Source organism: Lissotriton helveticus, chromosome 1_1 (genome assembly GCF_964261635.1).
Source record: "Lissotriton helveticus chromosome 1_1, aLisHel1.1, whole genome shotgun sequence".
NCBI lineage: Eukaryota > Metazoa > Chordata > Amphibia > Caudata > Salamandridae > Lissotriton > Lissotriton helveticus.
Window position 1 is genome coordinate 1,857,188,399 of NC_136057.1, and position 22,584 is coordinate 1,857,210,982.

Sequence of the window (22,584 nt, forward strand, 5' to 3'; positions counted from 1 at the left end):
TCATGCCCATGCCATGCACTGCTTATGAATTCACATATTACATTATGTTAAATCATATCATTGATGACATCACTGCTGACTTCCTGTTGCAGCAGATTGCTGTTGTCCACCTCTGTCATGGACGACTCAGACCAAAGAGCAAGAGAAGGTAGAGAATGTTCTACTGCGCATCAATCTTAAGTCCAGTTGGCCAGAGCCAATAAAATCTATGCTGTGAGCAGGTTTTGTCTGTCTCAATGCCCATGTGGTACTGTGATCTCATGGTGCGCGACACTTGCCCTGGGCTATAACGATCAGTTGGTCAGTTTTCCATAGGCTAAGAGCAACACCAGACAGACACAGCTCTCGATAAGCCTGGTGAAAATATTCAGCATATTTTATTAAGACACCAATAAATAAACTAATTTTAAATTTTCCTATTGACCCTACTTGTTGCTTTCATGCAACCAGGGTTTAACACTAGCCTTAATAGGTGGCATGGCATCAGTCATCCCGGGCAAACATTAGACATTTCTCACCGAATCATTTCAGGGACTACATTGGGAAAGGATAGGAGGTAAATGAGTGCGATGAACATAGGAGGGAGTCGGGGTAGCAGTAAAAAATGTATGCTTTTTCCTGCTATTGATGCCCACCTCCACTTGTCAAATGAAGTTCCCATTACACTTAGACAGCATTCCACGTGCAAGAAAAGCACACCTGAGTTTGCTTACAATATTCACAAATGTACTTACCTCCTTAGATTTTAGATGGTTGGTGAGGAGATGTTCCCTCACTAGTCTGTGCTCCTCGATCAGACATATGACCTCCAGGTCATCCTTGGCATGTTTCACTCTCTCAATTGCCTCCAGGTATTTGTACACTTTCTCTGTTTCTACAGAAAGCTCCTGGTCCTTGGACATCCCCTGGACGTCTTTCCATCCCTTGGTGACATACTTAATTACCAGAGCGAGGTCTAAAGAGATAAAAAATAGACTTATATATCCCAAAAGGTTACGCAAGGTTGCTGAATAAAGGAGGACAACACATGGATTAAAATCAGAGGAAAGACAGTCAGGACGAACGGGGGATCAAACATTTTCTCTATCATGAGTACATCTACAGCTTGACCACCTTACAATATTTGCCACTCCAATAAAGCATTGTACAGATTGTGAGCATTTTTTCACATGACGTTCGGCTCTCATTTGAAGACTCTTTGGGTTCGAAAGCTATATATAATCCCAGCACTGGAACCTTTTGTCCTTTTGTCCATTTGAGTTATCATTTTGAGGGAAGCATTAACATGGGAAAATAGGCTTAAAGTTCCCTGGATAAAGTACTTAAGTAAATGTTTCACTGAATTAGGTCGCCCCGAACTCTTCTCATCCCCAGAATCCATTACGAAATTGGATGTTACTAATGTGAAGAAGGTCTTTATTACATCCAGGTATTTAGCCCGGGAGGATGGCGAATTAAAGAAAGGAAGTGTACGGAAACATGTGCTATTAAAAACATCTCTGCTCATGGAACCGTACTTGTCATGGCCTATGACAGGTTACGATCGTTTCCTGCTGACAAGGTTTCGCCTGGACTTATTTCACCTATTACTGGCCGTGCCTAAGGGGACCCACCGTGGTCAAGTGTTGCCGGCTTGCGGCTGCGACGAAAAGTCTCCGCAAGACCAGGCACACTTTTTCTTTATCTGCCCCTACTATACTGTACCACGGAGGCTATACTTACCTTGCCTCAAAAAATTTAATTTTACACAAATCAGACCCGCACTTTACTACCTTCAGCTGTTAAGTTGTGATTGCACTTTATTTGTATGCAGCTTTTTAAAATCAGCACTTAAATTTAGGAAAAGCATGGAGGGGTAACAGTGCCATCGACAGATATATTCTTAGCTAATAATAACTTTTTACATTTTTATAGTACCTTTTATATTTTTATAGTACATTCTGCTTGTGACTTTCTTGTTCTATGTTGTTTTTAAAATCTTTTTTGACGGTATGAGCTAATATATGTCTAATGAAATATGCTTTTATGGTTGTTATTACTAATAACCGAATAAAGTTATTTGACTTGACTTGAGTTATCAGAAGATGCTTTATGAATAGTGGCTCATTATTTTATGGACACTATTGCATTAAGGAACATTCTAGGGGGCATTATCATGAGATAATTACCCACCAAGCAAAGTGTACATTTCAGGCGCATGCAAGGGTATATTATAGAATTAAAGTAAAGGGTAATTATTACAATAATAATGCCCCATAGAAAATGTGTTAAGGAGATTAGAACATGCTCACAGGAAGCAACCTGTGTTTAGAAAAGCCAACCTAAGTTGTATACTTTAGTCTAATATATGGCTAAGTAATGTTGACTGAAAGGCAGTATGGTGTGACATCATAGGGAATAATGCATATGAGCAGAAAGCAGCAGCACTAGGTTACGCAATGTTGACTGAGAGGCTGGGTGATGTGCCACCATAATGAGTATCGTGTGATGAGCAGAGGGCAGCAACAAAGCCGCTGAGTCACAGGAAACAAAGTTCCAGAAAACAGGAAATTGCCAGTTAGTGCCATATTTCTGAGAAACCAGATTGGGTTATGGATATACGGTGAATGATGTCACAATGTCTCAAACCTTAAGCACACATAACCAATGGAACAATTTGGAATGCTTGTTATTCGTGACTCTAAGTGATGCAGGACTGGTTTAAGATACCTGTTATCTTCATTGGATACGCCTTGAACATGCCACTCAATACTCATTTTACTTAGAGAAAGTTACCCGAGGATTCAATGCCTCTTTGTGTGCAGTGCATTTTTCTTTAACTTGTTTGTTTTATCCATGAGCCTAGTTTCTTCGCTGCTAAGAGAATCCAAGGTTTCTAGCAGGACCATCTCCATCACGAATTCTGGAGACCCTCTGCCATCTAGTGACACTATCTGAAAATGCACTTCGCATTTAAATGAAAAATATCAACCGTTAATTACTCCGGTACAACAACTTGAGAATGTGATGAAGTGGGCAGAGTTGTGGGCAGGGGCGGTGGGTGACATTTCAAAGTGGTGGGGCGCAAAGTGATATGCATACAGCACTGTAGCGAGCGAGCAAGTCCGAACCCCAAAAGTGGGGTTTGGGGGGGTTACCCCCACCAAGAAAAGTTTGAAAAAAAAGAAGAAAAATTGTGCATTTTCAAGCAAATTTGAGAAAGGAGGAAGGTTAATAAAGCAATTGTGAAAGTGCAGTTATTACATTAATAGATGGCATAACATAGGTAGCTGCTTAATCAGTATAACCACAGAGCGTCATACATTTCGTCCTATTACGCTCAGGTGCTGAATTCAGACTATAAGACTTTCAGGAAAATCTCAGCTCTAAGAGTAGAAGAAGTTGCACAGCAGTTGGGAAACAGCCTTCACAAAGCATTAGGAAAATGAGAGGCAATTACTTGAAAGCAAACTGAAAGCAATGCATCAAGTAGTAACTTAAAGCAATGCATCCAGCAAAACAGTGCATGCAGTCAACCATACAAAAGTAAACTAAAGCAAGTGTGAACCTGTGAACCTTCACTTTGAAAGCAGGGTGCTAGTCAACAGGCCAGTCACATACATTTAAACTGAAGAAGAGTACACTTCAGCATGCAGGCACCAACATAAAAGCACCAAGCAAGTCAAACATTTTAATGAAAGAAAAATGAAAGCAATACATCCAGCAAACTAGACAGTGACTCAAAAAGTAAACTGAAGCAAGTGCACACTGAAAGGAATGCGCAGTCATAAGTCAGACATTCACATAAAAGCAACTTACCAAGACACCCAAACAATTACATGGGAAAAACTTGAGCCAATGCACCCAGAAAACCAGACCAGCACACCAAAGCATCCCACCCCTGATTGGATGGCAGCTGTGCTCTTAGGGTCACCCCTCAGTTTTTTGGCAGGGTTGAGCACCACCCAGTTTTATGCCCTCTGCGTCTGAAGGAGAAAAAGGCAAAAGGGGTCATAATGGGACATCTGGCACAGCCACTTTGTAATCGAGGTCACCCACCCAGCTCAAGACTGAGTTACAGGCTGATCTTAAATCTTTAAACAACCACAAGGGTCTCCAGCTAGTTGGTTCTTGAGCCAAAAGAGTCCTCAGCTCACTGGGAGTCTTTACATCGCGCCTGAGATGACATGACAATGTCCCTTAATCCGGAGCAACTGTGGGGACTGGTCTGGGTCTGGATCTGACTTGGTACGAGCAGGATACAAAAAGTAACGGGTAGGTGGTAACCCACTTCAAGTGAAGGAGCTGTAAGGAACCTAAGCGCACTGGTGTGGATACCACTAACAGGGCAGCTCTGACTTTCTCAGGGTGGGTGTCAGCTGTGTGATGAAACCAGCATGTGAAGCAGTTACCTCAAACAAACTAAAACCAATGCACTCATCAAGACAAGGAGTTACATGAAATCAAATAGAAAACCACCATCAAGCCAGGTAGTCACCTAAAGGCTGCACACTATGGGAAGTGCACTTCACCAGCCAGCCTATTACACTAAAGGAAAATAAAAGCAATGCTCCCAGTAAACAAGACAACATAAATTGAAAATGTTTCCCCGCAGGACCAACAGTCACAAAAAGTAAAGAAACAGAACGAAGTCAGAGGCACTCCAGGAATGAAGATTTGTGAAAGCAGATGCGATTGTTGAGGTATGGTGGGTCAGTTTTATGTAGTGCCTTGAAAGTGTGAATGAGTAGTTTAAGTTGTGCTAGTTTGTGAATGGGAAGCCAGTGGAGCTCTTTCAGGTGTGTTGTGATGTGAGTTCCGCATGGGAGAATGAGTGATTTTAGCCACCATTTTGAGAACCATTTAACAAAAGAAATAATGAATAGTAAATTAGTAGTATTCTGCAATCATTTTTGTTCGTATTTATTGATTTGCCAAGCTCTCTGATGTCTGTGAGTTTGCTCGCAATTTCTGATACTTCAAAACAAATAAATAAGGAACAAGCAATTACAACTGGAATGCAATTAAGCTTGCTACTTGTCTGCTAATTGAACATAGGCACATAAAAGCCCGAAGAAACACAACTTGGTATCAGTGTATATTTGTAAGAGGGAGAATAGGAGCCTGTACCTGACAATGCGAATGCACCTGAAACACTGGGTGTTAGCTGGTGGCACAATGGTTTTATGGTTGGACACGGCTAATGGTACAATAATTGATTGATGGGTGCAAGGTACAGGGGCAGTGTCTGCCTGGTAAAGAAGTTTATTATTACCAGTGTGGTAGAATTGGGGTGTCTGTACTTTTGTAATATTAAATTGTATATATTACGTGGGATTTTGCAATCCCTTTAAGAAAACTGGTCTCCAATTGCTTTATAAAAGGCTACTTGTGACACACCCATTTGCCTGTTACAAAGAAATGATGTAGACACTCTTATTACAGTTGAGTTGTGATGTCACAACGCCTGCTGGCAGAGCCAGCAGCCAAGGGGAAAGGCAGGTCAGGTCACATTGCTAGAACCAACAGCAAACAGAAAACACACAAAATCATCACATCAAATCACAAATAACAAGTGTCCACAGTAGGAGCAGCTTGCATGGACAAACAGGAAATGCCCACAATCCGACCCCCTAGAACGAAAGAGCAAATCCACCCATACCAATCACCAGAGTACAAATAGCAATGAGACTCATTACTAACACCTTAGCACAAATACCAGATGGACAAAAACAACCACATGTGCACGGATAACAAATACACACACTTCTACCACAATTTGAAAATGTCTACATTTCTAGCCCCCAGACATTGCTAACCCCATCACCTTCCACAAATAAGGACTCATCACAGTAACCGCTCACCCGCACCTTGAAACAAGGCTTCAATATTCTCCATTAGCACCTTTTTTCTTATTTGCATGCGTCAAACATGTTTGACTAAATGATGCCTCAAAGAAATTGTATCCAAAGTTGGTCCTAAAGTTTAACAAAACATTTTTTCAAGCTGCAAAATTGTTGTGCACACTTTATCTTGAAAGCAAGCAATCTCAAATCTTGTTTTCACGTTTCTCCATGTATTTGCTTATAATCAGGGACCATTCTGAGTAGATTATATGTAGGCCAATAAATAAGAAAGGAGCCCCCTGGAAGAGCGGATGAAGGGCAGACAAGCAGGGTAAATAACAGCTAAATTCAAGGAATAAGAACAATCTGCCCCTTATGATTTATAATAAGGCTCAAAAAGAGTCCTCAATTCACATAAAACAGCGATAAGCTCACAATAACCAGAATCAGAAACAACTGAAAATCATAGTGGGCTGATTGTTCTTGTTCTTTGAATTTAGCTGTTAAGATTATATGTAGAACGAAATACACAATTCCAGAATAAAAGCACAGGTTCAAAGGTCATTTTTCCTTGACAACAGATGGCAATTGATCAATGCACTGAGCTAATAATGCAGTGGACCTTTCCAACCGTCATGCAAACCCGGGCAGGGTGCAAGTATCAGTCATCGTACCTTACCCATTCTTAGAAAATATATCCAATCCAATACATTGGAAATAGTTATCAGCTTGGACCAATAGTTATTGGAAATAGTTATCAGCTTGGAATAATATCCACTGAGCTTGAAAAAGTAATGATACAGGCAAAGGGATTTAATTTATCTGCAAATTTCTTGCATCAAACACCTCTACTAGTTAACATTGGGATATCTCAGAATACAAGGTGCAATCAACTTGATGCATTGAAAAAATATATAACCTACTAAGCCACTTAGCTAATCAATGTTCAAAGGTGCTGAAAAGAGAACAGCCAATAATACCTCATAGCAATACATTTGATATCAAAATGATGCCTGTCTGTCAAAATGGAAGCTCAGCCTCGTCCTGGCACAGATGAATTGTTCGCACAATAATATTGTATTGCATTTATTGCTTAGTGCAAAAAGAGACAGGAGAGGCCAGCTTCTAGGCACCAACCAAACAGCCACTTTGGTAGTACAAAAATAGAAATCAAGCAAAAAAAGAACTCTACCTCCTTTAGATAATAAGTACGATCCAATCCAGAGGTAGAAAACCGGGTTCCCATAGAAATCCGGATTCAGCTCAAGCTTGAAAGGACATTTTCATTTAGCATTTTGAACATATGTAACAATTCATTCTATTCTAATTGGTAATGGAATATAAGTGCTGAGGAACAAAAGCCAGCAATTCGCTAATAGACCTGCATGCATATTTTCAAGGCACACATTGAAGCTATGTTGCAGCAGAATGCGTTGTTCAAACGATGCCATGGCCCCCTGGAAAGCAAAGACCACCGTAAGTCCCCAACCCCTCTAGTAACAAAGTGTGTTTTCTAACAATCAAGGGCCTATGCGTGGAGTGCTATAAATATAACTCACGAAAAGGTGACTGCTCAGTGTTTTCCATTCCATTTTTGGCGGGAAGGGAGCTCCTCTGCCCTCGCCTCTGAAGCCGGGAGGCGGAGAAGGGTCTAGCATTTAATAAGCCTCTATTAAATAACAGGAATATTTATCAAGATTAATCACACAGATCAGCTTTCATAAAACGCAAAGCCTAAAAAAACAACAGTAACCTTTTCTGAAGGGGCGGCCTTCTGTTAGCGGAATTCTCTTCGAGCGACTAGAAATTCTGTCTGGAGAAATAAGACGAAGTGCGCCAGGTAATGATGTTCAAAACTCAACCTCAGATCTCCGTGAAACCAAGTTATATTAAAAAAATATGAAAACAGCAGTAGGTGCTCCGGCAGCGGTATTGCAAATCACAATTGCTGTCAGCTTTAGACACCGTTGTCTTCCATGCATGCCTCCATTTTATCTTGTTAAAATAAACCTCAAAGCAGATTTCCAATTTTCAAATTAAAGTTGTGAGTTGCCTCTCCGCTCTTCCCCAGGAGCTCCGTGCCAGCCTGTTTTTTTCTCTTACCAGCCTCTTCTCACTTTCAGACTGTCCTCTCCACCTCCCAGTCTCGAATGCCGGGCCACCCCCACGCGCGGCATCCAATGGGATGCTGCGCCGGTGGACCAGCCAATCCTGGCGCTGCATGCAGCGCCAGGATTGGCTAGGGGGGCACATTTGCTGCTCGCCCTGTCGCCCTTAGGAAACCCGGGCTGTGGCAGGCGAACAGCACGGTGATTGAAGCACCCCTGGGTTCCACTGGGGAACTTACAGTGCGCATGCTTGAGAAAGTTGCCAACTTTCTCAAGCATGCGCACTGTAAGTTCCCCAGCGGGACTGCGCACTACGGTCTGTGCAGCCTGAGTGTGCGGACTGTCACTCAAGCTGCAGCAGGCCACCCCCCGCGCAATTCAGCGCAATGTATTTTATTTTTAGAGTCTAGAGATACGGCCGGCGGCCGCGATGCGGGTCCATGGTGGCTGGTGGGGCTACGCCCCTACGCCCCAATGGACGCACCGCTGCTGGCGTGGGTAAAGGTACCCTAACAGGGTGAATTGAATTGAGGTCGCCAGAGTTGTTATAGAATAGCAGATTACTGTCTCTCTTACACCCGTTTCACTTCTTTTTCCAAACTAGTGAAAAGGTCAACGAGCAAAGAGCCTTTACATGCGAATGCAATAAAGAATACATTAAAAACTATTCTAGAGTACAAACACTAAAACAGGAGAAATCAAATATAGAAAAAGATATAATAAACAAAAAGTCAAAGGTAATGTCTACAAACCCCAGATCTATGATAGTAAGTCTAGACAACTGAGACAAAAAGTCGAATACAGTTAAAATAGGTAAAAGTTAAGTACTGCTACAACAAAAAAAGTAAAACGAACGAGTTTGTAGAGAGTAACACTAACAGGATTTAACCTCATGTGACATATAATCCAAGGGCAAGTGGAGGTCTAGACACGTTCTTTAAAATATCCATTTGAGCAAGGCACGAGATGCTTCAGAAAAGGACTTGTCCAGTAAAAAAAAAAAAAAAAAAAAATCCACTTGCTCCTTTGGGTGCCTTGCAATGAGATGAAAAATTATGGAAGTATCATCATTATATTAGAAGTATGGCAACAAGCTCTCGGATTATGACAAGGCTCATACAGAGTTAGGGGTTGAATTCGGACATGGCTCTATTTATCTCAAATCTTCAGCTATTCAGTCACTGCACATGCAGAATTTCTACCTATGGTTAACCCTTTCACCACGACAGGACTCTGAATATGCCAGCACTTTCATTACGCCAGAGTTCTGATTGTAGCCCAGTTCAGGATATATCATTGATCTATTTCTAGTTTAGTTTCTCAAAAAGTGTCTTGTTAATTGCTCTGGTAAATGTACCTTCAAACATCCACTTAATTTCACAAAATGTTACTGTAAATAAACTCAGATTCTCCTAGAATTCATTGTCTAGGCTGTCAACCGAGGCTGAAGAGCACCTGCAGTCTCACATGCTCCACTTGACCAGATTGTGTAATTCCTGGTCTGATCACTTCATCCGACTGTTCTACATTTCCCTTGTTTGCAATAATTGTGAGCACCTACTAAGTGTGATACCAATGAGACTGGGCATTTGCATTTTACAACTATATAAACTCCGCAAAGTCTTGTTAGAGATAAACGTGATGGGCTATCCATGCATTTAAGTTTGGCTTACACAGGAAAAGTATTGTTTTCGCTCATAAAAGGATTTATTTCATTAAGATGTTCATGTGAATAAATCTACTCCCATCTGGCGGAAGGAGGCGGGAAGTGTTTTTTTCCCAAGGTTGGAAAGGCCTGTGAGTTGGTACACATAAACGGACATATTTAAGAGTATTCACCATATTCTCTCCAATTTCCGACTCTAAAAAGGTCAGAAATGTATTTCTGAAAGGGCAATAATACATTTTTCCAAGGTGGCAGAAGGGTACATGTGAATTTGCATTTGCTCAGCACATTTTCACATGCATATAATACTTGGGCATATGGAGAGCATTATCATTAGCCACACAATGTTCAATTTTGGTACCGTGTACACATTTTTATATGGTTCCACTGTCATTAATGCGAGGTGAGCTTACAACTCGGTATATTTCTTATGGCGCTCCTATTAACAGTAAATGCTTTGTGTTAATTAAGCAAGTACACACATTTGAACATCTTATAATTATGGATGTAATAGCAGTAGATAATCTTGTTGTCCTTGGTGCAGAATAAATATGCTGAATTATTGTTCTTGACCCAAAACAACATGTCCTGGGAGTTGGACAATAGGAATTCCACGACGCTCCTGGAATAAATAAAACAGAAAGGCAGACTTTACTTTTTTGGTGGATTTTGGCACTGTTGATACTTTGCTTCTTATCCGGTTTTTAGCTTGTGGGAACAGCACCACCGAATAAGAGTCGCAGGAAAGGTTGCCAGTTATAAAATTGTGCAACTTGATCTTCATAGTTGTATACATCTGCATAGAGAACCATCTCAAGACCAGTGTGTGCCCTACAAGCCCACCTACTCCTTCAGACACGGACAGAGCAACAAAACCATTTACTGCATAATAGGAGGGTATACAGAATCCGAACATGGCAAACAGAAAGATTCGAGAGAGGAAGCTAACATAGATACATGCCATACTTCACACACACACACGCACTTACACACACAAACACACGCATGCGCACACACACACACCCTCCCCTCCACTCATAGGAAAAATGTTTTTTGTTTTACTAATAACTTTGGCGCTGCTTGACGAATCTATTTTGCTGGTCGGATCAGCTGCTGTGTTGAAAGTTTTGGGGTGATCTGTCAAGTGGGGGACAAGAAAAAAGGGGGGTTCCAAAACACGTTTTCCCCATACATTTTCCCATAGGGATTTTTAACACGACTACAGCCCGAACCTCTGAACGGAATTACACTACATTTGGCAGAAACCTAGATGTTGGGCCACAAAGATTGCTTTTTGTGATTTGGTGTAAATCCGTTCAGTAGTTTTTGAGATATTTAAGCTTAAAAAATATAGATATCTGGGGGCGCGGATCCTTGTAGTGGACTCACCGATCCTACTGAAATTTGACTGGCTGCCAACACTTCAATCAGGAAGTGTTGGCAGCCGTCTTGGAACTCGGCTTAAAGCAGAGTCCCACAAATAATGTAAAAAATAAAGAAAAGGGTGCAGGGAAGGAATACCCTGACACCCCAGACATGGTGGGGAGGGGTGTCCCTCAGGGACCCTGCTGGGCGTTAAAAGCGTTTTTTTAAATTCAATTTTGCCGCAAATTTGCAAGTGGACCTGCTGATCCATGGCAAAATGTAAAAAAAAAAGGAAGCGCGGGGCCTGCGCTTCATTACTAATTGGCCTCTCGAGAGCATTGTAATAAAGGAGGAGGGGCGCAGCCCCCCCCAGGGCTCTTTGGTGCCCTAGGGACCACCACCTCCCTGGGGCTTCTTTCTTCTTTTACAAAAAATGCGCCTCCCCACTGCCCTGGGGACCACCACCTCCCCAAGGCTTATTTATTTATTAATGGGGAGCCTCTTAGACCCCCCCCCCCAGGCCCGGGACTGCCAGCTCCCCGAGGCTTTAAGATCCAAGATCGAAGAATGCGCAGGTAAGTGAACCCCCCCCCCCGCAGCTCCAGGGAGCCCCACCTCTGCAGGGCAATTCTTTCAAAGGAGGGGGTCAGCGCAGCCCCCCTCCTGGAGCCATATATGGTCCTGGGGACTGCCGGCTCCTGCTATGTCCAGCGGTGCCCAACCTGGGACATAGCAATTTGCTATGGCTTGACTGGAACTTTACTGCTCCCACCAAGCCATAGCAAACTGTGCTTGCTTTCAGCATGTGAGTGCAATGGAAATGCTCTCGCTTGCTGAAAGCAGAGCACAATTGATTTTACAGAGAGGGAGCTGCATGTTAGCAGCTCCCGCTCTGTCAAAGCAATGCCGGCTCAGGGACAGTGAGGCCCTTGAGGCTCCAGCTGCGGTCCCCAAAAGAGTGAATGCCCTGGGTGGGACCAGTGTATCCAAAATAAGGGTTACCCTTCTCACACGGAACCAGGGTATCTAATGAATAACCAGGATCAGCGGTTCCTGTGTACTATGTACATAATACTTGATAATAAGGATGCTCAATGGCATATACTTGTGGCAAGTGAATGTCAGAAAACGAATCAAAATCATACACACTATTGATTTGTCAAAAATACTTTTACTGAAGTGATACTATTTGCATCATAGAAGACGGACAGACAGTGTGCTTAGTGTCTCAAGTGAAGTAGAACCCAGAGAAAGGAGGTGACAGTGGGTGACATTTAAAAAGGTTTCTATTTATATAAAACTACCCCAATTCAATATACTCGATAAGATATAATGTGTAGGTGGGCTTGTTCAAGGCTCAAGGCTGAAAAAGCGGTTCATTTGCAGTGTGAGTCGAATATGTTTCGACCCCAAGGGCAATGAAAGGGTCTCATCAGGACCATGTAATGTGGAACACCTGGATGGGGCCAATGGACTGTCAATGTGAGTGGTGAACACCAGAGAGGTTGCTTGGCTCAAGACAAGTATAAGAAAAAAGGTACTCACAGAGAGACCCAGCCAGGCGCCCAAGGTGAGGAGGACGCAAAAACGGACTGAACTGTGTTATATGGGTGCGGGGTCCCGTTCAATCATTGCTTTATGCAGGGTCAGTTAATTCCACCATTAACCAAAGGGGTGAGAGATCGGATAAGCCCCTTGCAAGGTACGCTACTCTCTCCATTTCTGCCACCTCTCCTGCTTGTGCAAAGAAGTAGGCCAGCCTGGAGAAGACTCTGTGGGCGCCCGAGTATAAGGAGTAGACACTCTCAAGTGGGTGTTGTTGGTGCCAGTGATCGGTTAGACCCAGAGTGTTCAAACATTCGGCCAGGGGAATCTCGAGTGTGCGTGTGCCTGTGCTTACATGTGAGTGGTCTATTTGTGCATGTACACTTCCTGTGTGGAAGGTCCGGACTCCAGTAATATTCCAGCTATTTTATCTAGTGTCTGGTTTTGTAGTCATGGAAGGGCACAGACATTAATCAGGGTTAATTCTCTCCTTCCCAGGTCCTCTGCTCCGCAACAACGGTACCATTCAGGTCCGTCCAAGTTCTATTGGTTTGAAAGGGCGTTGTTTTCTTTATTAGGATGGCGACTTTCCTCGACCCAGATGAGCATCCTGCATGTGCTAGTGTGGTATGTGCCCCCCTCCCCAGGAAAGCACAGTGCATGCCAATCAGGTGTCTCTCTTGAAGCAGGGCAATATCAGGCTTCAGTCTTTTAAGATATCTGATCTACAACCCCCTCTTGACCTTGCTTCCTAGCCCATTGACTTTCCACGTCAGGACAGAGTATCTTCCTTCACCAATTTTTCTTGGCTAGTACTTTTCCCCCCTTCGCTGACTCAGGTGTGTCTTGTATGAGGATTAGTCACTCCTGTCCCCATCTAGGACCTGGGTGCCCCTTCGGTTGGCTGCAAACAAACAAGCTGCTGGCCTCAAACTTGGTCAGAGGGGAGAGCAGGCCTCGGGGTATGAGGAAAACCACCACCTGAGTTGCAGAGCCCATGGAGTACGGAGGAGCTCGGGATCTGTAGACCGGTCATATTTGTTGCAGTGCCTGCAAACACAGGGGAGTAACTCTGTGACTCCAAGGGAGAATACTTCGGTTGTCCTTGATGCTTCACAGACCTTGGAAGGTTCCTGGAAGATGCACAGGCACAGACGATGCAGCAGACTGGAAGGGAGACGTAGTCTGGGCCAATCGAAGTCCAGTGTGCCCAGACGGTAGAAGTGCAGTGGTTTCAATTCTGAATCTTGTTCACAATGGATCTAAGGTCCTACAGCTAGGTAAGCCCTTAAGTATCCACGGGAGAGGGTTAGAAAGATTCAGGGGGCCCTCTCAGGGAAGGGTCTGGACAGGGGGGAGGTTACTCCCATGTCCTTCGTCCGGTTTCGCGCCAGGGATGGAGCCTGCGGCTCCCAGGACTGGTCTGAACTTGACTATGAACAGGAACACCAAATGTGCCCCTCATGCAGACTTCCAGGCGCTGGCAAGCACACCCACCCAGTCCTAATACACTAAATCCTGTCCGGGAGGGGATCACAACTCCCTGTGACAGGATGCCTATTGTTCTGCCTTCCCCTGCAGAAGCTTGGCTGAGCAGCAGGAGGGCAGAAATGTGTCTCTGGTCGGCAGCAACCATTTTGTGCTGTCTGGAGCTAGAAGGCTGGTACTGGGAACACTCAGAGCCCCAGAAAGGGCCTTCCTGGTGGGTGGAATCATACCTCCCACACCGGTTACTGGTGTGGGGGTATGATTCTAACAAGTTTGACACCAAACACGATGGGGTTAATTGCAGCCGTTTTCTAGATGATCATCACGCGTCACGTAATGCCCCTCGATATTAGTATATGGCTGCTTCACTGACAACCCGGGAGAATGGACTCCATAGGTTGCAGGGGTGTCCTGCTCATGCAGGGGCACCCTCTCACTTAGAACCAAGCACCTTGCCCTCAGGATTGTGAAGGCCTGCTAGAAGGGTGACTTACAGGTTTTAAGTGCAGTGACCCTTAGATATAGTAAACCTATATCTTTAGTAAGTGGAGCATGCACCAACTTACACAGGCTGCAATGGCAGGCCTGTAGTTCCATTTCTGCATGGCCTCTCATGGGTTGCATAATACATGTTTCAGCCCATTGGAGACCTCTGGGGTACCTATACCCTGGGTACATGGGTACCATATACTAGGGACTGGCAAGGGTACTCCAGTATCCTATCTGGAGTGTGCCTAAGTACATAACACAACAGTTTAGGGAGAAAGCAAATAGACTGGGGTCCTGATTAGCAGGATCCCAGTCAGACTAGTCAGAAACCAGGTTAGCACCAAACAAAAAGTGGGGGTACACATGCAGAAGGATCCTACCTTCCTACACTCTTTTATTGATTACATTTAAATTCTTGACACAGGAAGAGGTTTCCAGGTTGCTCCCCATTGCTAAAGGGTATCCAGTCCTGAAGAAGACCCGCTTTTGAGGCTTAGAGTGCCCCTCACCCCCCCACAACCTGCCGGGCCGAAACATGATTACCTAGATGAGACTGTTCGTATGCAGGATAATAAGTATTATTATTTGGACATTTAGTGTTGCGCACAATTCACTCCTGGAGGAGTATTTTGTGCTGCTCAAAAGAGGATAAAACATTCTAAAACAGCCAAGTCTTCAAACCCGGCTTAAAGGAGGTGAAGTCTGAGCAAGAGCGAAGACTAAGAGGAAATTTGTTCCAGTGATAAGGGGCTGTGTAAGAGAAAGATCTGCCCCATATCTTAAGGTACGGATGTGTGGAATTACAAGAAGTGCCTTATCTGAAGATCTTACACATGTAGGAGGCAGGTATGGATATAGTTGAGTGGACAGATATGTTGGATGAGACTTGTGGAGTGCCTTAAGTGTCAGACAGCATAGTTTGGGAATGACACTTTTTAATCTGCAGCCAGTGAAGCTTCCTGAAAGTCGGGGAGGAGGGTGAACGAGAAGTAAGATTACATATTAGTCGTGCAGAGGTATTCTGTACCACCTGCAGTTTGGACAGCAAGGTGTCATTTACTAATGTCAACAAAGTTTTCCCATAGTCAAGGCGGCTAGTGATAAGGGCCAGGAAAAGAGTCTTCCTGGCAGTGTCTGGAAGCCACAGGAGAGCTTTTTTTAAGAGCCTCATGGTGGCAAAGTAGAGGCCACAGGTGGCATTAACTTGATCTACCTGTTTAGGAGAGGGAGTGGGACCAAGTTTTGAAGGCTACCAATCAGCTGACTATATCTCAGTCGCTTTACCAAATAGAATGATCTCTGTCTTGTCGCTGTTTAATTGGAGACAGTTGTTACTCATTCAAGCAGCAATTTCCCTCATGCAATTAGCAATTTGTTTTAGTATTGTCAGCATATGACACGATCTCCACACCACAGGCTCTCACGATTTCGGCTAACGGGGCTACATAGATGTTAAACAGAGTTGGGCTCAGGTGCGATCCCTGGGGCACTCCCTTGTTCATATGCATCAGTCGAGACTTGTTAGAGTCTAAGTAGATTTATTGCGTTCGACTGGCAAGGAAGTATACACAACCAGGCTATTGCATAAATAGGATGATATATACAATTGGTCTGTTTCCGCTTTCTTATCTCGTCTAAAGTACTACATTCACGAACACTTCTTTCCTGAGCGCCCCTTCCTATATTTATTTGGAGCAACTAGATGTGTATAAAAGGTATTTATGTTTGGTGTTTTTCAGTATACAGAAAAACTTCTACATTTAAATGTGTCGTCTTTATGTGTGATGTTAAGTTTTCAGCAATACAACAAACACTTCCACTCAATTGGGACCTTGAGCGTCACTGAGTCGACCAATGTCAGGTGGTGAGGAGATTCAGAAAGAGCTCCCTCAATGCCTTCAGATGCTTTGTGTGCCAATCTTCGCAGGTCTTAGATTCATGGTCACGCTCCAAGCACTATAAACACACCAAGTGTGGGTCCATCACCAACATTTGCTTGTGACAGTCCTGCATGGTTTAAAGCCAGCCGGTTTCTTGGGTGACATACCCCACCCCAGGAGAACATTTCTTAAAAATGTTCTATAAAATGTTGAAAAAAGCCAGTCAAAAAGTGACAGAGGAGTAGTTCAGACAGGATCAGCGCTATTTGGTGCAGAAAGAGAGGAATGGACGTCAGATCACAGGGGTGGCGCCAATGCAGGTAGCGCACACGTAACTTCCTGTACAGATGCTGCCGAAGCGGAATAGCGGTACTGCTCAAAAATCTTCCGGATCCAGTCTGATGAATGGGGAATATTCTAAGGTAAGGAATCTGGGGCTTTTGTGCATAGATTCATCAACCAAAATTGCGATCGCAATAGTTGCGAAACAGCTATTGGGATCACAATTTCTGTTACCGCAATTCATGAAAGTAAAACAACCAAATTGCGAATTCGCTAAAAATATTTTGCAAGTTCGCAATTAAATTCTCAGAATCAACGTGGAACCCCCTTTGCGATTCTCTAATAGCGATGTTCCACTGATTCTGCGAAATCATTTGCGAACTCGCAAAATAATCGCAAGGCAAATTCATCAATAATCGCAATTTGTGAGAAAAAAAAAATCGCTATTATCGAGGCGCAATTTAAGGAGAACTCAAACCAGGTGGTAACCATAAAGTTCAATTGGGAAAAAAAATAATAATAATCCTAACAAGATACAGGTGCGGGGCAAAACAAACACACTTAAGGAGACACAGTAGGAGCATGAGGACATTCACAATGCCAGGACTCTACATTGTGGTAAGGTGGCGAAGGCTCCAGGCTGCAGCCCGGAACCGACGCAGGATCCAGGAGCGCATCTTCCGGCTGCGGATCACACTCCTGGACCAGACTGAAGAGGAGATCTACTCAAAATACAGGCTGAATGGGGCAATGATAACTAAGCTCATGCGAGACCTTGACCCCCTGATGCAGCACCCAACAAGGAGGATCAATGCGGTGCCCACCCATGTCCAGGTCCTGTGCTGCCTGCACCTCCTGGCCTCCGGAAGCTTCCAGGGGATAGTTGCAGTTGCAGGGGGGATCTCCCAGAGCACACTGTCCCGCTGCCTACAGTTTCCTGGACGCCATGCTGACCCGGATACACCATTACATAACCTTCCCAACCACCCAACAGGACTTAAATAAAAAAAAGCTTCAATTCTACAACATTGCGCAATTCCCCCATGTAATTGGGTGCATTAACTGTACCCACATCCACATCTGCCCACCCACTGAAACAGAATACATGTACCAGAACCGCAAGTCCTACCACTCACTCAACATCCAGATGGTCTGCAATGCAAAGACAATCATCACCGACATAGTGGCCCAATACCCGGGGAGCACGCATGATTCTTTCATATTCAGGCACAGCGGCATACACACCCGCTTGGCCAGGGGTGACTTTGGCGAAGGACACCTCTTAGGTAAGTACACATGTCCACATACAGTACGTCAAGCCCATGTAGCTGCGCATGACAGGCACTGACCCTCTGCTCCTTTCCTTCAGGTGACAGCGCCTATGGCCTCCGTGAGTACCTCCTCACCCCATACCTCAACCCTGCCTCACCACAGGAACGGCGTTACAATGCAGCGCACATTCGCACCAGGAATGTCATTGAACGGACATTTGGGATGTTAAAGAGCCGATTCCGCATCCTACATAAGACTGGTGGTGCCCTCAACTACCAGCCTGAGGTCCGCTGCCGCATCGTGGCCGTGTGTGCCATACTCCACAATATTGCTATCAAGCGGAGGATACCTGTGGAGATCTCTGGCAGTGAGTCGGAGGGGGACAACCGCCCACCTCGACATGTGCGTCATGCACGTGGGGAGAATCCTGCTGAAGGACACAGGCGCCGCAACAACATCACACTGAATTATTTTTAGTGCTCCCATACCCCTCACACAACACTGCACTCATGCATGCTAAATGAAATAATGACATGAGTAGGATTTGCGTTTGAAATAAATTCTTATTATAATGTAAACAGGATCTTTCTTTTACATTTTTTGGTTCACAAAACATGAAAACTGTATTAAGTCATACAGCCCCATGATTGGGAAGCAGGCCTGCTTTGTACTTCAGCATTGCACTGCTGCTAATAGTCAGTAAATCACTAGCGCCTCCGGCCGGACGCGCCCTGTCGCCTCTCCACATCCACCTCGCCAGTATCGGGCCTTGATGCTGCAGTGGGCCTGGTACTGCGGCGTTGTTCTTGTACCACCGGCAGGGACAGGATGCTCAGACTGGAGGTGCCCTCACTGGCATCATCCCCCCCTTGCATGGGCATGGCCACATACCTGCTGGTTCTGGACAGCGGTTGTGACCTGTTCCAACGCCCTAGCAACATCCTGGCAGCATTGCACCATCTGGCATTGCATTGCCAGGGACTGGCGTGATAGTTGGGAAGTAGCATTCCCGATCAGGTGGTTTGACCTGGTGTATGCCGATAGGCGGGTCAGCAGCTGGCGGTGGCGGCGGCGGCTGATGTCCTGCTGTGACACCATGATCTGGCTGTTCTCCCTCACTGCAGTCGTTAACACCTGCATGCTTTCGGTGAGCTGGCTCACATTGCGCGCTGTCTTGTAAAGCTGCAGCTGCATGGCTGTCATGTGCCGTGCCTGCTTTTGGTGGACAGCTAGCATCCGGCGTTCGATGCCAAGCCCTTGTTCCTGATCATGTTGACCCCGGTCAGCCCGTGTTGCCACGTTGCCCTGCTGCCTCATCCGGCCACTTGACTGCGACCGCACAGTGGCTGTGCGCCGTGTCCGTCTCCTGGGTGGTGGTGTGGCCTGTTCCACTGCCATGTGTGACGCATGGGGTGGTTGCTTTCCTCCTGTGGCTGCAGGGGTGGCCCTGTTTGCATGGGGAGGTGGTGGTACTGGTGCAGGTGTGTCTGAAGGTCCAGGTCGTGGGGCAGGATGGCTCTCTCCCTCGGTGTCCTCTGTGTTCTCCTCAATTTGGAGAGCCTCGCTGTCTGTGCTCTGTGGTTCAGCAGCACCTGTGATGTAAATGGGTGCATGATTAATGATATGAATCTTGCACATGGGATGTTGCGACATGCATGCAGGCTTGCATTCCCTGACTGGCTTTAGGGACATGTTTCACTTGACAGGTCTGGCTGTGTGTGGCTATCAGGAAACTATTATCACACTACAGGTCCCACAATGCAATATGGTGTTTCTGATGTGCATGGCCTGCATCACTGTGGTTATCAGATGGGGCATGGCATTGTTAGGGGACGGGGTCACAGTTGCATGGCTCTTACCTTTGGATTGTTGGGTGGGTCGGGAGGTGTCCAGCTGGGTGACCCCCACGCAGGCTGTAGGTTGATGGTCTCCTCCAGCAGGTCTTCAAGTGGTGTGTTGGGCGCAACTGTGGGGTTTCCTCCTCCCGTCGCATGTTGCTCCCCCAGCCTCTCTGCAATGCGCTCTTTGGCACGGCCTCTGAGGTCGTACCACCTCTTCTTTAGCTCATCAATAGAGCGCCTGGCCACTCTGACAGAGTTGACCTTAGCCCTGATGCGCTGCCAAATGCGCCTCTTGTCTGCTTCAGGGACCTTCCAGGATTGATTCCCAAAGAGCCTATCATGGTCCCTGCTTACACCCTCGATGAGGAACTCCAGCTCCTGTTCAGAACATTTTCTTTTTCTTTTTCTGCCAGGTGCACTGCTTCCTGGGACATTCTGGTTCTGGATGTGTGTCCTGTTGTGGGACTGCAGGGTGTGTCTGATGGAGCTCTGTGCTGTGCTTCTTCCACTCTCAAGCTCTGTGTTCAGAATGAGTGAGGGAACTGCCTACTTCCTGGTTGTGATGTCATCATTGTGCTCGAAATGCGACTTTCCGTTTTTGCGATCTGCGATTTCGGTAATTGCGAAATCGCAATTTCAACATGGGAAACCGGAGATTCTGCAATTTTTGTAGGATATAGCGGAATTCGCAATCGGCGATTGCGGGCGACTGCGAATCGCTTTTTTGGTTGGCTTTCATTGGTGCATCCCATTCTGCGAATTCTAATTTGCGATTCGGTATTTTTCACAATTTAGAATTCGCAGAATCTGGGCTTGATGCATCTGGGGGTAAGTCTCTACCAGATCTAATTTTGTAGGTGCTTTTCCCATTTCCATTTCACCATCGAAATATATGTTTCCTGATTTCCTGCTCTCCTCTATAACGCTCTGATGCTTCTAGAGGTCTAGGTTGCATTATATATAACTAACAAATAAATCGTTTGGACATCAGGAATATGTTGCTACTGTTGGACGAACATATCTGTATTTCTCTTAAGGATTACACTAGCACATTTAATGTTTTCAAACAGAACTGAGAAAACTGAAATCTTTACCTTTGTTGCCTGGTTTTAGGTGTGACAATCTAAAGAGATCCTTGTGTGACCAGCCATTCCTTTGTTTGTATTTGGTGACTGCATAAGCCACAGTCATGCCGTCCTTGGTGGTATACCAATCAGCAACAGCCTTTCTCAATGCGCGACCCCACATGCCACACTTCATGCCCTCCTTCAGGTCCTTCTTAAACTGGAGGAATGTAAAGAGGTGGGTAGGAATTCGACACACGTCCGGCACAGCCTTAAAAGCAGCCTGTTTTGTCTTTACGTCCGAACACTGCGAGCAAAGGGCGAGAGCGAAAAGTGTGGGCTCCTGTTTTGCCGCCCTACCCTCTTGGCTGAAGGCCTTTATCTCCTGGACAGCTTCCGAGCCCCTGCCAGCGTCAATTAAGTGAATAAGGGCCTCAGCATTCTCATAGCCAAGTTTTTTCTCTTCCGTGTAATAAGTACCTCCCTCTGAGCCAAAGCACAGGAAACGCTGTAGTCGCACCATGTCTGTGACATGCCACACATAGCCACCGTCCGAATTGGGTACCTGCTTGGCATCCAGTCGCTGTGTTTGCAAAATATCCCCCTCCATCATTGTATACAGACGAAACGACCTAAAGGGATGACAAATAGTAGAAAGTGCTCAGTGACAGGAACAGAAATAAAATGTAAGTGCACAAGGTTCATTATGGTTACTCAAATGTATTCTTTTTAACTACCACAGATATGAAAATGCTTTAAAACACTACTGCCAGCAATTTGCCCTCTATGGAAAAAGAATCTCTTATCCTTTCCTGAGACTGTTGTTTTCGATTTCATCCACCAAATACACAGCCTGTGCTGATTCAATTAACATTGAGACAAATAAATCTCTTTATTTTTCCTGCAGTCACCAGAATCAACATGCTCAAGGATGACTGGGCCAGTTTCCTGCTTTTTCATTTTATTTACAAAATAATATATACGTTCATGTGCAAGATACACTATGTAAAATGATATTTGTACAGCTCCAACACTGCCTTATTCAACAGAAATCTAAACATTTGGCACAATGAAGGAACAAGATGGCACATAGCACATTAGGTTTCTTGCATTACAGCTTTTTAGATCGAGCCTAGAGCCAGCGCACATGCGCTGCTCTGTGAGACTTATGTAGAGGAGTAGGGAATGGAAGCCCCGCCCACTCCCTGCCCATATTTGTCATTGGTTTGTGTCACTGGGGACTTGAAAAGAGAAGGCTGGTCTGGCAACCGAAGGAACGCAGAGATGGCTGAAAGATAGCCCTTGATATTGCCCAGAGTGAGCCCTGCTGGGCTAAAGAGAGAAGAAACAAGAGAACTTCAGAAAGAGGGGCAGAAAGGGGATCCACGGCCTTTGCTGTGCACCATGCCACAAATTTGTTCCACCTACAGGTGTATACCGTCTTAGTGGAGGGACGCCTGTCTGCCAAGATTACATCACAGACTTCAGGAGGCAGGTTGAAAGATGTCAGCTGCCACTGCTCAATCTCCACGCAAGGAGGTGGAGACTGGATAGGTTCGGGTGGAGAACCGTTCCCTGCTGCTGCGACAGAAGATCCCCCCGAGGAGGCAGTCTGATCACAGGATCGATGGCCATGTTGAGCAGCTCAGGATACCAGACTCTTCGTGCCCAATCCGGAGCCACAAGAATGACTAGGGCCCGGTCGCGCCTGATCTTCTTCAGCACTCTGGGCAGAAGTGGTATAGGTGGAAAGGCAAAC

At 45.2% G+C, this 22,584-nt stretch overlaps 1 protein-coding gene across 5 annotated transcripts in view; it reads right to left on the reverse strand.

The window, feature by feature from the left end:
- RO60 (Ro60, Y RNA binding protein) overlaps nucleotides 1-22,584 on the reverse strand; it is a 306,652-nt gene that overhangs the window by 228,390 nt on the left and 55,678 nt on the right. For 3 of the 5 annotated variants that reach the window (XM_078641476.1, XM_078641479.1, XM_078641486.1), the window contains exons 2-3: nucleotides 20,856-21,457; nucleotides 735-955 (exon numbers count right to left, since the gene is read on the reverse strand). In XM_078641476.1, coding sequence (XP_078497602.1) covers nucleotides 735-955; nucleotides 20,856-21,438 — 804 coding nt within the window. In that variant the 5' untranslated portion in view covers nucleotides 21,439-21,457. The remainder of the gene's footprint in view (nucleotides 1-734; nucleotides 956-20,855; nucleotides 21,458-22,584) is intronic. The other 2 variants (XM_078641493.1, XM_078641499.1) reach the window with 1 other exon arrangement.